General features: G+C 48.5%; 1 protein-coding gene across 6 annotated transcripts in view; it reads left to right on the top strand.

Annotated features, from left to right (window-relative positions):
• NUAK1 (NUAK family kinase 1) overlaps positions 1-17,544 on the top strand; it is a 72,448-nt gene that overhangs the window by 15,952 nt on the left and 38,952 nt on the right. For 3 of the 6 annotated variants that reach the window (XR_006205068.1, XM_042947593.1, XM_042947596.1), the window contains one exon: positions 16,382-16,502. Coding sequence is in view for 5 of the 6 variants with exons in the window: in XM_042947593.1 (XP_042803527.1) it covers positions 16,382-16,502 (121 nt within the window). In the remaining variant the exon portion in view is untranslated. Of the gene's footprint in view, positions 1-9,698; positions 10,889-15,016; positions 16,247-16,381; positions 16,503-17,544 lie in introns of those variants that run through there. The other 3 variants (XM_042947594.1, XM_042947595.1, XM_042947597.1) reach the window with 3 other exon arrangements.

Genomic DNA, 17,544 nt, shown 5'->3' with positions numbered 1-17,544 from the left:
TAAATAACCTTTTGAAAGCTCTCTGGAGATGGGGCCTGGGCATCGGCATTTTTTAACAGTCCCCCAACGTCACTGTCATGCAGTGAGTTGAGAGCCCCTGGCCGGCGCACGCTGACTGCAGAGGTCCGAGGGTCTGTACTCCTGAAGATGCCCCCGTTGGTGCCTGGCCAAGTGGGGACCTTCCCCACAAGAAGGCAGGTCCCCTCCCCGAGCCTTTCCACCGGTTTGCTTTCTCCAGGGAGGAGTGGTGTGTCCGAAGCCATCCCACTGGACCTGGGCCGGGACCTTTTGCTCTGTTGCATCAGAGACTGCCCGTAAATCGGCAGCTGGCTTGTTTTCTTTCTAGGCCCCAGTTGTAGCGACCTTTGTGTGTCTGTTTATTTCAGGGAAATAATTCCATCCTGCAAAATCAATTCCCTGGGGGCTACAGAAGTACATTTGGAGGGATTTCTTTTAGTGGGGGTGACCTGAAATGTCCTCTTGAAAGAGGACACAGCTGGTCCCCTTCTCCTACCCCCTTCTCACTCTACCCTCTGACATTGTCCTCTCGACCTCTTGAGATTTTGAAGGTCTCATTGTAGTTTTCTTACTTACGCATATCTCTGCATAAGACCCATTTGTTAACAATAATAATAAAAGTAATTTGGAGCACTTAGCAGCATTGGGCACACTGCTCGGCATTTTCTGTGCATTATCTTATTGTATTTTACCTTTTCCTGGCAGTGAGAGAGTAAAGTTTGCTATCTAGGGCTTTTGATCCCTAGCATGGAAGGGCTTACAATCATGTCATGGTTTGCTGGCCTTGTCGGAGGATGAAGGGTTCCATGGACTGTAGAGGCCACCATATTGGGGCAGTCGACTCGGCGGGGATGACAATGGGTAGTTGGCTGATTGCACAGAGGGTGTAGGGAAAGCAGAGGGTAGTGCTACAGCCTCTAGTGTTCAACCTACCTTGAGCCTCAGTCAAAGAAATGGAGAATACGGGTTAATCTGATGCATCGGGTAAGTGGACATACTGAGTTACCATAGAGAACTCTAAGTGTATTTTTGCAGGTAATTGAAGCTCACCCACTGAAGAGCCAGTCTTTTAAAAAATTATAGCCATTTATGATGGAAATCTCTTATGCTTTCTTTCCTTCTTAAAACAAAGTACCTTGAAAATAAGACCTTTTTTTTTTTTGATGTCTTTGGGGAACTTCTCCTGAATGGTCCTCAGAACTTTGTTTTGGAGTTCTTGTGTCTGCTATTTATAGTTTGTCTGCTTTCTCCCTCATCAGCTGTCATTGCTTTTTGTGACCTTTTTAAATGATAAAATTCTTCTTCCCCTATAGCAAAAATAATGCGTGCCCAATACTGAAAGCTCACACAACACAGAAAAGTTAAAGATTAAAGTTGTCCTGTCTTGATTCTGTCGGTGAGGCTGCCTCTGGCGGCCTTCTACTTCCATTTTTCCACTTCCCCAAAGATTTGCTGTGACCACGCTTGTTATAAATATTAGTAGGAGAATTGTGGGTTACCATCTGTGGGGGCTCAGTGCATGGATTCGATGACATTTCTTGGGTGGCTTTCCTAAGGGTTTATTTCCCTTCCTTGTATAATCTTCACAGCTGAACAGGCCCCAACGGTGACTTTAGTGAACTTCCGTTTTCTCCTGTAACAGGATGAACCATTGTGGGGGGCGTAGGGCTGGCCAGGGTCACTCAGGGAGCCCGCGTCCAAGCTGGGTCCAGTACATTTTCCATTTCACCGTCTCCCTGTGTTTGCGGGTTAAGGGATATGTGGCATTGGAATGAAGGAGATGCTGCTGTATTTGAATAACTAAGACCAGGAAAAGACCTACCTTGGAGGGGGCTCCAATGACAGATTTTTAAACTTCTTTTCTGCGGGAGTAAGTAGCAGAATGTGGCCTCCTGTTCGGCACACCAGACCCACTCTCTGTTTGAACATCAGTCTTAGATTAATACCGAGATGGACTCAGAAACACACTTGAAAGCAACTTGCATTATTATCCGTACATAGCTTACATTTTATGACCTGCTTAAAGATGCAGGGAGCATAAATCTTGGGGAGGACTGTCTTATTTACTTGTTCGTCTTTTCTGCAGATGGGATGCTTGCATCAGAGCCGGGCTGGCCTCAGATGTCTGATCCAGGACATTTTAGCTGAACTGTATGAGTCCATTAAACAAATGTAAGGGTTTTTGGGAAAAAGGGCTGTGTCTCAAACCAAATGTTTTACATAGAGAACATCTGGGGAATATTGGTATTTGTGTGTACAGTACATCAGAAAGCAGCTTGGTGGGGCTCAGCTGGGATGTTTCTGGCCTGTGGTTGCTGGATTTGACAGTTTTGTTGTAAGGGAAAAGTTCTTATGAAGTGTTGCCATAAAGGCAAGGCTCGCTCCAGGAAGGGCTGTCCTTGCTTAGCCGCGCACTCAAATTGTTCTGATTAGCTCCCTGGCCGGCTCATCCACGAAGTCTCAACAGTCTGATATCTGAGCTCGTTTTCCCCAAGGCCGAACTCCTGGAGAAGGGAGGGTCGCAATGCCAGGACTCAGGGTGTTTCTTCTTTGCCCCATGGTTCCGGAGGTTTGATGAAACGTAGGAACAGGTGTGACCCAGCACCAGCCACAAAATCCAAGTACCTGGGCTGACAGTTGCATGTTGCCTTTATGACCCTGTGGGGGCCTGGGGAGTCCTTTTCTCTTAGTGTCAATTTTCCTGTCCTGCAAAATGAGTCGCCTGTCTCATGGGGTGGTGGGGAGAGTACAGTCAAGTAGGGCAGCATTTCTAACATAGTGTGTGGGGGTTGTTTGCACACCCGGGTATTCCATCCATGGGTTTGTGGTCTTACCTACAAGTACAGAGGTGATGTAGACTGGAGTGGAATCCGGGATATTATCTGGGTGGGTTGTCTGACTTTAGCAGCTTGCAGATCTTGGGCCAGCTTGGCGGTAGTGAGTGGATGGATGTTCTCATCCTTACAGAAGTTAAGACAATATTATGTTCATCATGTCTGATTAAATTCAACACCACTAATGTTCTTGGAATGTCTGCTGTGTGCCAGACTCTTTCCTAGATATTGGGGACACGAGGGTGAACAAGGCAGTTAGGGTTCCTGTCCTGTAGGCTCTGTTTGCTGTGTGTGTGGTATTGACCATGAATGATCCTCCCTTTTGTTGGGTTATATGTTGACTGTGATTTAGGTGGCACAGATGAGGACTAGTACATTCATGTGCTCAGGTGGCCATAACAGAATTCCATACATCAAGTGGCTTAAATAACAGAAATTAATTTTCTTATGGTTCTGGAGGCTGGACGTCCAAGACTGGAGTGCTGGCAGGGTTTGGTGTCTGGTGAGGCCTCCCTTCTGTGCCTGCAGACGGCCACCTTCTCACTGTGTCCTCGCAGCTCCTTTGTGGGTGTTTGCATGCTCGCAGGGGTCTCTTCCTTTTCTTATAAGGACACTCGCCCTGTTGGATCAGGGTTCCACCCTTATGGCCTCATTTACCCGTACTTACTTCCTTAAAGGCACTTCCTTCAAATATAGTCACATTGGGGTTTAGAGCTTCAAGGTCTGAATTTGGGGGGACACAATTCAGTCTACAATAACTGGTAAATATTTTATACACGTGAACATTCTTTGGCGGAGAATAATGGCGAGACTTTTTCCACCAACATAGGTCAAAATGATCCTTATGGAACCCCCAACCAGCCAGAAAAAAAAAGGCAAAACTGCACGGCAATAGGATACAGCTTTATTGTGGTGTGAGAGGAAATTATTGTAAAAATTACATCTGGATGGTTCCTGAGGATGGCATCTTGACTCATACCAGTCAAGTGAGACATGGCCCATTTTATGGAGGAGGTGACTGAGTATAAGGCATGCACTATGTGTGAGCAAAAGGGACAGTGGAGATGTGTCCTTTTTAGGGATGGAAAAATGAGTGGGTAAAGTAAGACTCAATTCTGGTCTTATTTAGGAGTGTGAGTGAGACATGGAAGTAGAAGTGTGTGTGTGTGTGTGTGTGGGGGTGATGCATGGAAGGACTTCTCAGGAGGCCCCACCTCTGCGCACATATATCAGTTCACCTGTGATCTCACAAAAAGACACTTTTCTGGGAAGGGTCTTGGGAGTCCTAGAAAAAGCATCTTCTTGGCCAAACTCTAGGGTCATGTGTTTACCTATGGGCATCAGGAGGGACTGGTAGTTTCCTTGTCCATGCTAAACCCTCTGTATTTTCTGGTCCCATCCCCCACCCCACCTGCTCCCAGGCACCTGCCTTGACTTCTCTAGCCCACGACACCAAGGGTGCTTGCCTCCCTAGTAACCTTGTTCTCTTTTCTCACGCCAATGCATTGACATCTCCCAGTAGAAGTTAGGGGTCTTGGTTGCTAATGACAGAAATGACATTGCTAATGACTCTGTGACTCATTTAAGGAGAAAATTAATTTGTAAGGTCTGGTGCATCCCACAGGACCAGGCTGGGGGAAGGAAAAAACCCAATGCCCCAGCCATCTTCAAACCACTCAAAATTCAATTCTGGGGAAAGAGCGTCTTCTTAGCCAAATTCTAGGATCATGGGTCCACCCACTGGTATTGGGAGGGTGCTTTATCTTGACTGACAGTCTCTTTAAAACTGCGTCTAATGGCATTCCCAGAGCAAAGTCAGGGCATTTCTGCCAGTAGAAGGATGAATGGGTGCAGGACAGGGAGGAGCTCCCATGTCCCCCTCCTTTTCCAGTTGGATTACAAGCAACTTGAAGGGAATGCCTGGGTCATGTTTTGCAGGACCTGGATCAGTGCCTTATCCAGAGCAGATCTCCCAAAATTGCTTGCAGGAGAATTGACTCATGATTGCTTCATTTTTGGGGCCACACCTCCCAGACCCTCCTCTCCAATTCTGCCTCTTGCCCAAGTGCATTGGCTGGGCTCACAGAGAAAACCAAGGAAGACCAATGGATGTGCTTTTGAAGATGGAAGCATTTAAATATTAGCTTAAAACAAGACGTGGGGTGGGGATAAGGCGGTGTCTTCAGAGACTGATACAGCTCATATTTATCAGATACCCACTATGTGCCAGGCACTGTGGCACTCACTTTGTGGGTGAGATACAGAGCTTAAGAATACAGTTATTAGGTTTAGTGAGACCCAGATGTCCTATGTATTAGTTGAGTGCCCTAGGGTGAGTTACTTCACCTCCCTCAGTCTCAGTTTATATTCATTAAGAAAGCAGAAATAATAACATTTTTGCAAGAATTTAATGAGTGAAAGGTTGAGAAACAGGGTGGTGCCCAGTGCCTGGCCCATAGTCAGGGCTTATAACCAGTAATTATTAGGCTTACTCTCAGCTATTGTGAATTATCTCCCAGTGCTTCTGGGTACTATTATTATCTCCATTTTATTGATGTATTTATTTGCTTGTAAATAATGGAAATCTATTTTTCACAGTTCTGGAGGCTGAAGTCCAAGGTCAGGTGCCTGGGAATTCTGTGTCTGGGGACGGCTCCCTGCGTGGTTTGTGGACGACCATCTTCTCACATTGTCCTCATTTGTCGTAAGGGACCAGGGAGGTCTCTGGGGTCTCTTTTCTAAAGGCACTAATCCGTTCTTGAGGGTTCCACCCTCATGACCTAATCACTCCCCGAAGGCCCCATTTCTAAGTACCATCATGTTATCTCCATTTTAGAGACAAGGTCAGGCTCAGTGATTCCAGGACAAGTAGGGATTCAACACTTGAGAGGCAGATAAATAAAAGAAGACTCAGTGGCAGGTGGCTGTGTTTTGACATTTTTTTAAGGGTCCTTTTCACCCCCCCCAGCTATATTGAGATATTATTGACATATAACATATGTAAGTTTAAGGTGTAGAACGTGACGACTTTATACACATATATATTGCAAAATGTTAACCCTTAGTTAACCATTCCATCCCCTCACATAATTATCATTGTGTGTGTGTGTGTGTGTGTGTGTGTGTGTGTGTGTTTGCGTGTGCGTGCATGTGCACAAGTTCATGCATGGTGATAACACTTAAGATCTCCTCTCTTTAACAACTTTCAAGTACGTAAGGCAGTGTTGTTAACTGTGGTCATTACACTGCACATCAGATCCCCAGAACTTATTCATCTTATAGTTGGAAGTTTGTGCCCTTTGACCAACATCTCCCATTTCCGCACCCCTCGGGCCCTGGCAACCACCAACGTATTCTCTATTTCTATGAGGTTTGCTTTATTGGATTCCACGTATAAGTGAGATCGTACAGTATTTGCCTTTCTGTGTATGATTTATTTCACTTAACAAAATGTTCAGGCTCCTTTTTAATATCTTGGAGTCCATTTGAGCCCCAGCTTTTTGCCCGCAAGGCACTGGAGGGTAAGGTGAGTAAAACAGAAATGGTCTCTGTGTGAATGGCAACCGAGGTCAGCAAAGCAGACCTATATCTGCATTCTGGGGGCTCATGGTAGGGGACAGATCTGGAGGAGTTGGCCAGCTGAAGAAGCTAGTTGCAGATGATAGGGAGTGGAGGGATCCCGGCAGATAAAATGACAAGCACAGGAGAGCCTGGGTGGCTCAGTGGTTAAGTGGCTGACTTCGGCCCAGGTCATGATCTCACGGTTCGTGAGTTCAAGCCCTGCATCGGGCTCTGTGCTGACAGCTCAGAGCCTGGAGCCTGCTTCAGATTCTGCGTCTCCCTCTGTCTCTGCCCCTCTCCTGCTCTCACTCTGTGTGTGTATCTCTCTCTCTCTCCAAAATAAATAAACATTAAAAAAACTATATTTAATAAAAAAAAAAAAAAAAATGAAAAGCACAGATGTCCAGAAGCATCACACTCTCCACTCGGGCTGTTCTTTGGGTCCCGGTAAGAACCACAGTCCCCTGCCCCAACCTCCCTGGGGGTAGGCACTGAGTGATGGGTGCTGGATGAAGCTCATGGAGGTCACCTGCCTAAGGGGGTGGCAGAAGATGCCCCGCTGGGGACTGAGCGTGCTCCTTGGGGGTCAGGCTGCATTGCCTGGGGCTGGGCATGTATAGCTGGAGGTGCTGCTGTGACAGGCATGCCCGGCAGGTTTGTAGGGAGTTGATTAGCAGGCTGGGAAGCATCGGGGTAGATTGTGCAGTGGGGCTCTGGAGCAGGGCCCAGCCTGCTCACTCTCTGGGCAGTGGACAATGAGAGCTTCCTTTGGACGGAAAAGAAACTCTGGTTTGTGAAAAGATGCTGAATGAGGCCCCCAGAAGGACGGATTGTAGCCCATCCACTGTTCCTTACCTGTCCGGTATGTCTTTGCACACTCTGATTGCCACGATTCAGCTTTCCGAATAGGAGCTCTGTCAGGATGAAAATAACGTCTGAAGAATCTTTCCTTTCACTTATTTATAAAATCATCTGTGGTTAAAACATGCAATATAAAGCTACGCCCCCCCCCTTTTTTTTTGCACATTCTATATATTTCACCATCTTAAGAAATTAAAAAAAACACTTTTTTTTCTTTGTTCTGCTCACCCGGATCAGCTAAATTCAAGTGACTAATTCTTTTTGCCCCCCTTTGGAAAACTAATTATGTTTCTCAGGTCTTTTATGGCCCTTGTGCATTGTTCGCAAGGTCAGGGCTACAGCAGCAGCCTGAAGTTAATATTTAAAAGCACTGTTTTCAGTGAATTAAGAAATAATGGGATAAAACCCTCCCAAGTATGCCTATTCATGTGTGATATCAAATCAGGCTTCAGAAATTGGAACGAGGTTTGGACTGAATTAGACTAAAGACCGCGTCCCCTGCATGTCTGTGGGCAGAGAGCCCCCTGACATTAGATGGAGGTGAGATACTGTGCCGTGCTGTGAGACAGGTCCTACTTTGCCAGCACGCTTGGGAGTATCTCCCCATGTTGGCTTATTACTAACGCAGCAGGTCTGGGGCTTGGCTGCTCTGGGGCCTGCCTCGTGTGTGCATGGCTAATCTTTGGGTGGCCGTTTTAGTCCTGCTGCCAGCTGTGGCTTGGAATTTGATTAGCACTCCTTGCCCAGAGTATTAATCTCAGACTGAAGTGAGATTCAGGAATCTTCCTGCAGCTCCAGTGCTGTTATTAACTCTGTGAACTTGGGCCTGTGCTTTAACCTCCCTGGGACTCAGTTTCCTCACCTATAAAATGAGGGGGTTGGCATAGAACATTCTGAGGTCCTCGCAGCTCTGACATCTGATGTAACGGTGATCAGTGATCATTACACCTCATGCCTGTGACTGTTTGCCTTCTCAGCCTTCCACCCTGTACACAATCTGTCAACCTGGTGGGGCTGGACCGCTTGTCATCCTCATCTGCAGATGAGGAAACTGAGTCTATGGTAGGCTTGCCTGAGTACCACTGTTCAGGGGCCCCTGGCCAAGTTGCCGTGACTGACGGCAAGGCCAAGGTGCTGATGTGGTTTCTTGGCAATTCTGGCCGTGGTTCTGCTGGGCTTGGAGATTGATAAATACAAGTTACACAACCCTAAGCATATCCAAGCCGGGTTACGAACGGCATCAGAGTTATTGGATGCTACCGGTCGAGGCTGTCCAACCTCTGCCCTCCGGCCAGGCCCTTCCTCTCCCTCCCCAGGACAGTTGGAATCTGGAAGAAAAGCAGCTGCACTTTAGAATTCTGAGTTGGTGTTGCATTTGGCTTTTAGAAACGTGAAAGCCCAAAAATAAACAGCTGCCTGGCCACTCGAGTTCCAGCTAAACAGGCCTGCGTTTTCCGTCTCTCTGTGACTCTGCTGTGGTCTGTGTAGCATCTCTTGTGCTAGCAGAGGCCTTTTTTACACAGGGGGGCTTAGGGTTGTTCATTAGAGCCTGGAGAGACTTCTGGAGGCTTCTGCTAAGAGAAGGCTCCCCACAGCCCCAGCCACATCCTCTGTCACAGAGCGGTCAGAACGCGAGGCTCCGGGGCTCGCTTCCTCTCTCCTCCTTTGGAGACATTTACTTTTTCAGGTGTGGGAGCCCCAGGTTGTGTGCAGAGCATGAAGTAACCCGTTAGCAGCCAGCTTCTGGGGCCTCGCAGCATGGGAGCAAACCTTCCATTTGCCGGGGGTTAAATTAATGCGGGTCGCAGCGTCCCCTCAGGGAAGCAGCTTGTGTTCAGTCCCCCTCTATATAGATGGGCAGTTCATTAATTCTCATTAATCATCCAGTGTTGAATATGACCGTGTAGTGTTTGGGTTATGGCGTAAGAAGTGCCATCATGGCGACATTAACTCTGGTTTAAGTAACATAATGGCAGTGCTCATGCTTCAAAGTGCGGCAGAATCACCTGGGAAGCTTGTAGCAACTGCTGATGCTGGAATTCAGTACATCTGGGGTGGGGCCCGGAAGCTGCATTTTGACACTCAGCACCCACAGCCCCCACTGGGCTGCCGGGGCCTGGTGCAGGTGGTGTTCTCGCTCCCCACTCTTTGAGGGAGGAACTGTGCTCCCAGACAATCAGATTATGTGTTGTGAACTGGCTTGTTGCTTGCTTTTGCCATGGCCGCTGTTGTTAACTTTCCATTGGCCTTTCTCCGCACCCCTGCCCCCCATCCTTTGATTCCTGCCTGGTCAGCCACGGCCGCTATCTGGTGTTTACAAACCCCAGCGCAGTACAAGGAGTGTAAATGTGCCTGTAATTTCTGAGCTGTGAATTCCACTTCCTTTGTGGCATCACCCCATGCAACAATGACACGCTTAGGCCAGTCCTTGAAGAGGGGGTGTGGAGAGCAAGGGAAGCCTTGTGCACGTCGATAAACATCCCAGGCCTCTCTGGGGGTCCTGTGAGCAGGCCCTAGCCCCGTCGCATAAACATCTGATTTGCTGTTCAAATTCTGGAAATAGAACACATTTTTCATGGCAGGAGAAAAACGAGCATCATCGGAGGACACATCATGTCTGATGGGGAGTTTTTGGAAATCAAGGATGGAGAACCGACTTAGAGAGGATTATATTTTCAGAACCTTTTACAAGATTAAAGGGCTGGTGGTGGTACAAGGGGGTTGCCGTTCTTTGAAGAAAAAGCTTTTCCTTACACACGCCATGCTCCCTGGCGTCTGGGCGCATCTCCTCAGCGCGTGTTGATACAGCTCTTGGCTTCCAACCTGCTTCTGTCTGAAAAAACATCCATGTAATGACATGAATCAACAAGCCGGAGAGGAAGAGGCCCATGGGCCCTGTGGAGGACTTGGCTCAGGTCCCTGTAGGGTCGGTTGCATCATGGCAACTTGCTCGGGTGTTGTCTCGAGTTGGCCAGGCTCCTCACAAAGAGCTGGGGGTCATTTAATTAATTAGGGGCTTTGGCTGCAGGATGGCCTCCTGGGTGGCATCACCGTGGTGATGGCCACGCATAGCCTTTCTGAATGGAAGCCATTTGGTGATCCTGGGGTCTTTGGATCTGTGTGGCCGGTGTGGAACTGTGCCTTGCCATGAACTCTGACCATCAACCAGATAAGAGCAGGAACCCCTACACCGGCCTCCGCCCTGATTTGGCTGCTTACCTCCACTGCAAGTGGCCTCCGGGCCCCTTGGTGAGAAAAGATCCCCGAGCTGCTCTGACTCAGTGCCCTGGAGCTCCCGTGGAACGTGGCCGGGTATGAGATCACACCTTGTGAATGGCCGGGAAGCTGCCAGCTCCTATTGCCGGGATTAGAATGCAAGCTTGTTCCTACTAAGTGATTCTAATGCCGTGTTTATGGTCATGTTTCTTCCCCGCTACTCAGACCCCCAATTCTGCCTCCTGAGACCTCACATATGACCCTATAAAACTTCATGTGCTTGGAGGGTCCCTTCACACTGACCTTTGAGAGCTTCTGTCACTTGCCGTGTTTGCTGTCTACCCCAGCTTCATCCACAGCTTCTAGAATCAGCAGGTGGTGGACTCAGGCTGCCGCGGGTGAGGTCTTAGCACTATCTTTTACAAACTGCGTGAGTTTGGGCAGTATTTGTCTTTTCTGTGCCTCAGTTTCCTCCTGTAACAAATGAGGTTTTAGTTAGGATTAAATGAGATAAGGTCCCCTGACACACAGCTAACACTTAATAAATGCTAGTTACTGCTATTATTAAGAATATTGCCACTGATCTTAAACTGTTGCTATGTCCTGGCCAAAGAGCATTAAGACCTCACTACTCAAAGTGTGGTCCCTGGACGTGCATCGCTATCATCACCTGGGGGTGCACTTGCCAGAAGTGCAGAATCCCAGGCCCCACGCTAGACCTTTGCATTCGGAATCTGCATTTTAACAAGCTGTCCGTGGCCCCTGTCTGAGAAACACTGTTCTAGGACAGTCTCTGCAGGCTGACGTGGCAGTGAATGAGCATCTGTGGGAGGTGGCTGTGGAGGGAAAAGGGCAGTGATTCTCCTGGTCAGAGCCTGGCAAATGTAGAACCTGCCCAGAAATACCTCCACTCCCCAAAGCAGGACAGGAAGACGGCTGGCTGCCCCCCTCTCTGCAGGCGCACAGGCTGGATGTGAATTTTAACCTGCTCTTGCTTACTTATTACAAATCTGGGGAAGGGGAGGAGGTATGTACCAAAAGGGGAGGGGAGAGGCCTATAAGATGATTTGCTGTGGGTTCGTCCCCCCGAAAACATGGTCCAGGACCCTGTGTCTGCCAGGCCTCGTTTATAGTCATCACCATCAGTAAAAGCACCTACTGTGCTCCAGGCACTTTACTTAGGTTATTCCCACTCCTTACAACAGCCCCAAGAGGTGGGCCTTGCTAGCCCCATTTTACCGATGAGGACACTGAGATCTGTGATGGTCAGGCTCCCGGAACGAGGTCAGCTAGTCAGTAAAAGCCTGGCTTTCGCAGCCACCGTCTGCTTCCCAGAACCCTGCCCAGTGACCAAGCTCTTAACATTCACAGCAGCCGCTGTGGCAAAGGACACCCAGCAGGCTGCAGAACAGGTGGCTGATGGTGATTATTCCAAAAAGGAAAAACTGCCTCCATGGAAGAGGAGACTGGGCCTGTTACATTTAACAAGGGTTGGGGACTGGCTGGGCTCAGTGTGCCTCTTAAACAGGCAGGCACCGCAGGGCAGAATTCACAGGTCCGCAGCCAGCCCCGCTGCTGCCTACGGTTTAAACATTAAACTATAGGGTGGCCTTATTTAAAGGCAGACCGTTTTATAAGGCACACGGTGCTGTCTAGACTTGGGAACATTTATGAAAGTGGTTGTACTGCGCGTGAGTTCCCGTCACTCTGAAGGCGGAGTGACATCTCTCTGGCTCGTGCAGGAATGAATTGGATGTTTTGGGGGGAGGGTGTATGGTTTCAGACATTTGGTAATCTCTTCCTGCTGGGCCCTTTCCCCACCTCTATCTTTCTTTGTCGATGTGGGCGAGGACTGAGGGAAACTGGAGAGAAGGTTTTCTCCAGAATTCTGGCACCCGTGTGTGTTTCTTTGGTAGCCTTCGGTCACGAGGAAAATTGTGTGATCACTTGTGTAATTTTTGCTTGTGGCTCTTGTCCTTCCCCTCCTCTGCTCCCCACCCCCCACCCCAACCTTGAGGGCTGGGGCAGAATCTTGCTGGTTTTCCCTTTTGTGTAGTCCCAGCACTGTGCTTGGTGCCTGGTAGGTACCCAAAAGGAGTAAGTGAATGAACAGTCCAAATGCAGAGAGGCTGAAGTGGATGTCTTGAGGCCATCTTCTGGCCTCATTCTAGGCCATTCTATTCCCCTGGTCACCTGCACAGGTGACCATAAGAAGGAGATGGGGGCGGGGGGGGGGATAGTCCTGGGGTTGCTTTATCCTTCTGTCTGGTCTCAGGCTCAGATGCCATGGTGATCATGGTGGGTGAGCCCCAGCTGCTCTGGGCTTCCTGACATGTCAGGTGAGGGTACAGTTTAAAGACCTGGAGAGAGATTCTCCTGACTTTTACGTACTTGGGGAACATATGTTCCCTAGGCCTTTACTTGCTGGCCCATGAGGAACCAGGAGGAATTCAAGTGTGCTCCAAGAATGAAAGGAAGGAAAGCAGGAAGGCCCTATATAGGGGGCAGTCTCTTCAGGTTAAACATGCTGCCGTTTATTGAACACTTATCCTGGGCCAGGCATGTTCCAAGCACCTGACGTTTCATCCTCACAGGGTACCTGTGAGGCAGGTCCCCTTCTTTCCCTACTTGATGGATGAGGAAACTGGAGCACAGAAAGCTTATGTCACCTCTCCAAGGTCACACAGCTAATGAGTGGTTTTAGCCCGGACTCAAAGCCATGTTCCTGACCATTACACAACACGGCTTTGCCTTGTGCTGGCTCAGGTTATCCTTCGACTTCATGAAGCAGGCACCACCTTAAGTTACAGGAACTACACTTATAGATCTCTTTTTCCTTTTATAAACAACTCTTTAAAATTGTGACAACCATTCTTAGCTTTCTGGGTACCTACAGAAACAGGCCATGAGCTGGATTTGGTCACAGGCTGACTATGCAGCAAACCAAGAAGCATTTCAGATGGTGCAGAATGTCCCCACGAAGATGAAGTAGGGAAAGGTGTGGAGAGAGGGAGGTGGCCAGGAGCTGCCTCATCCCCTAAAGGGGTCAGGGAGGGTTTCCGAAACCTAAGGGATCCTGGAGCTGAAGCCTGAATAAGGATGTAAAGATCCGTGACGTGTAGAACACTTGGCATAACGTCTGCACCGTATAGGAAGTGCTCCACGACCACCTGCTGTTATTACAGTGGTTGTTACTGTGTCCGTGGTTTGCCATTAACTGGCTCTGCGACCTTGGGTGGGTCATCTCACTGCCCTTGGGAGTTGAAACGAGAGTCTCCCCCTGGCCTTGACAATTGCATGGTTCTAAGTGATTTCTAGCCCGCCTTGTTCGATGGACTTCCCACCGACCCTTTGAAAGGGGGGGGCAGAATGAGCCCTCTTTTACATTTTCAATAGAAGATTCATTGTAGGAAGAGGGAAACTTTTGTGGAGGGACAACCACCATGGTTATTAACATTTATGGAGCCCTTTTAGTTTCCTCAGTGCTGAGTGGGGTTTTGTTAGAATGTGAGCACTTTCCTTTTCACACTGGGCTGGAAACATCCCCCTGGCAAACGGCGCTGTGAGACAGTCGGCCTCCTGCCCCACTGTTGGGGGGAACTGACCAGTGGGCTTATTTTCTTACCCCCCAGAATGTCTTTACCCTCCCCTGACCCTGGATGGGGAAAGAATTTCTTCCTATTGTCCTTTGACAGTAGAGCCTCCTTGAGGCCAAGTTCAGCCTGCTGCATAATCAAAGGGGTGGTTTCTCCCCTGGTCCATCTTTAGTCCATGGAGGAATGCAGGAGGTGGTCCAAACAGCCACCCACATCCTCCATGGCCTGTGTGTGCTCACTGTCTGCTTCCTCCCAGAACAAGCTCCCAGGATCGCAGGCCCTGCTCAGACAAAATAAAGCCTTCCAGTCATATCTTTATATTTGACGTCAGCGCAGGGAGGCTTTTCTCGCTGCATACTGAATGGGGCTTTCGGAGGGCCTTGAGCCCGGCACCCTGGTGAAAAGGGGCCTTGAAGCTGGAGGCTCATTCATCTCTGGGCAGCCTCCTTTTATCCGGCCTCCGCCTCGGGGTCTGCTCCCAGTCTAGGGGAGGACGGTGCCTCTCCCTGGGTTTACAGCAGGGCGTCCAGCGTTTCCAGTCTGCTTTGTCCATTCCTCGATTGCCCTTGCAGTAGGGTGCCAGAGAAAAACGAAGCATCTTCCCAGTGTGCCTGTCTTGATGGTGGTGTTTGACTAGAGGGGTCCTTCTTTTTATGCTCCGGTTTCACTGTCGCCTCTCTGGTCTGGGCTCTCATCACCTAACCGCAGACATCACCCCTGCCCCCCCCTCCCATCCCTCCTTTCTCCTCCCTCCTCCTTCCCCTTCTGTCTACCTAGCACCTGCCCGCCTGCCCACACTAAGGGTTTTTCAGGCCTGCCACGTGCCAACGAGGAGTTAAGCACGGGAGATAAAGCAGTGAATAAGATCCCCGATAGTTCAGAGCCAAGTAATGACACATATACTGATTTCATTACAGCTGGGGAGGTTTTTGCAAAGGAGGGATATGTGGGCCTGCTAGTCCATTTACATTTGTTGGGAGGGCAGCAAATGGCAAAAACAGCAATAATAATAGTAGCTGCCCAATTCTCATTGAATTATAGATGGGCTGATTGTAGTTTCCATGTATAGTGCCCGGTGGGGACCCGGTGTAAACCAGAAGATGCAAACGTTCCCAGATGTGAGTAGCTTCCTGCTGAGGCTGACAGGGCTTCCCCCTGTCATAATCGAGGTGTGGTCGTGGGCTGTTGGTAATGAGGATGCTGTCTCTCCAGAGTACTTCATGTCTTTGTGATCCAGAGGGATGAGTTAAATGCCTTTCATCTAGGAGAGGGTGGCCCAGGCGAGAGCTGACGTCATAGGAGGACCACTTTGGAAGGGACTAAGCTGGCTGTTGGTAACAAGCTTCCTTGTTACCCACGGACACCTTCCTCCCCCCCACCCCCAGAGTACTTTTTGCCTCCCTTAGAGCCAGGGTGAACTAAATTACCAAGCAACTTGTTTAGGAGCAAAGATGAATCCACTGGCCAACATATTTTTCCTCATTAGATTCCCGTTGTCATTTAATGCCTTTTTATTTATGTGTTTCTTTTGAGCGATTGCTCTGCTCGTTGGCCCTGGCAGCCCTCTACAGTTTGCATTTGCAGACATTGGCACGGGGATCATCTGGGGCCAGGCAGGGAGTCTGGCTGTCCCTCCCTTTGTTTCATCCTGATTTTTCTATAGCAGAGCCTTTTTGTCTCGTCACGTCACGTCACGTGCGATGGAAGGTGCCTGGGGCCAGAGGAAGGATGAAGGAAGGATTTGGCCTCTGAGCAGTTGCACAACCGCAGCATAGGCTGGAGTCTTAAAACCCTGCATTTGAGCAGAACTGGCCTGGAGAAGCACCGTGCAAGGAAGCTTTTACCAGCCATTGCTGCGGCAGCTGCCCGCTGGGGCTGAGTGATACTGATTTCACCCATCCATGTTTAATCATCTATACCCTGTAAACTGAGCTCTTCGGTTTCCTTTTTTCAAAGCATCAGGATTCCTAGAGTAAACGAATTTGGCCACGTGAAGCAACCTCTGCTTTATGGAAAAACAACAACAACAACAAAACAAGGGAAACAAGACCAAAATAAAACCCCCTAACCCAGCGTCCCAAACCCCAGGCTCTTGGACTCTGATGTTTTCTGTTGTCAGGAGAAGGGTGTTTTTGCTATAAATGAAAGACGTGACAGGGGGTATTTTGAAGCTTTGTTTTGGTTATTGTCGGTTCTGCCAACAAGTAACATCTGTATTTATTTTCCAAACTCCCCCAATGGCTGATTTGCATCTGTTTAGTCCTCTGAGTAACATTTCATTTCCTGACTTTATAGGTTGCTATAAAATCCATTCGTAAGGACAAAATTAAGGATGAACAAGACATGGTTCACATCAGACGAGAGATTGAGATCATGTCATCCCTCAACCATCCTCATATCATCAGTATTTATGAAGGTCAGTGATTTTTTTTTTTTTTTTTTTCACCCGCGTATCAGTTACCATTTCTCATACCATGGGGCCTGCCAAGATTTTTAGGTAATTGCCCTTCTGGGCAAGAGCCAAGTAGTTTTTTTCTTCATGATGCAAAAATAGCTGGGTGTTATCTCCTATTTGGTTACCTCGAACGCAACCAGACACACGGAGCACGGCTCCCTTTGGTCATAAATAGCTCCGGCTGGTGCCTTCTTCCGCCTCCCGGCCAGTTCCTTGGCGGTTGCTAGGCAACCCGCCTTATTAAAAGCCAGTATGCGAGACAGCCATGGTTTCTGAAAAATGGCAGTTTGCTGGGTGACCAGGGTCATGGTGGATCCATTGTAAAGGTCATTGCCTAACGCAAATGCCCCGGTGGTGGAGTAATGAGTTACTCCAAGTTAGGCTCTTTGAGTTGGGAATTAGCTTTGAGCAGGTCCGAGAAGTACCAAGAAAGAAGAGGGATCTCTTGGCGGAGCAGATGCTTCACAAATGGAGTCCAAGTCATAAGTGCTGTTTGTGGAAGAGTGGGCCTGGGAAAAAAGTCACAAAAGTGCTTGAACTTCAACTCGTTGGTCCTTCCTGGGAAGAAATGGAGAGTATAAACTTCCTATAGCCTATCTTTTCTTTTTTTTAATATCTTGTAAAAAAATTACTTGGGCAATATGTATTTATTGCAGGAATTATTGAAATACAAAAGTTAAAATTTAAAAATATTTTCAGGGGCACCTGGTTGGCTTGCCAGTTAAGCATCTGACTTTCGCTCAGGTCATGATCTTGCGGTTCGTGGGTTCCAGCCCGGTATCCGGCTCTGGGCTGACAGCTCAGAGCCCGGAGCCTGCTTCGGATTCTGTGTCTCCCTCTCTGTCTGCCCCTCCCCCGCTTGCACTCTGTCTCTCTTTCTCAAAAGTAAATAAAAATTAAAAAATAATTAAAAAATAATTCAGTTCTAACCCCCCAGTTCTAATATCACTCTGGCTATATTTATTTATATTTTATCTACTTCTCTATATCTGTACATGATTTT

Source organism: Panthera leo, chromosome B4, assembly GCF_018350215.1.
Source record: "Panthera leo isolate Ple1 chromosome B4, P.leo_Ple1_pat1.1, whole genome shotgun sequence".
In the NCBI taxonomy this organism is placed as follows: domain Eukaryota; kingdom Metazoa; phylum Chordata; class Mammalia; order Carnivora; family Felidae; genus Panthera; species Panthera leo.
The sequence above is the reverse complement of the archived record's forward strand: the minus strand, read 5'-3'. Positions and strand labels throughout refer to the sequence as shown.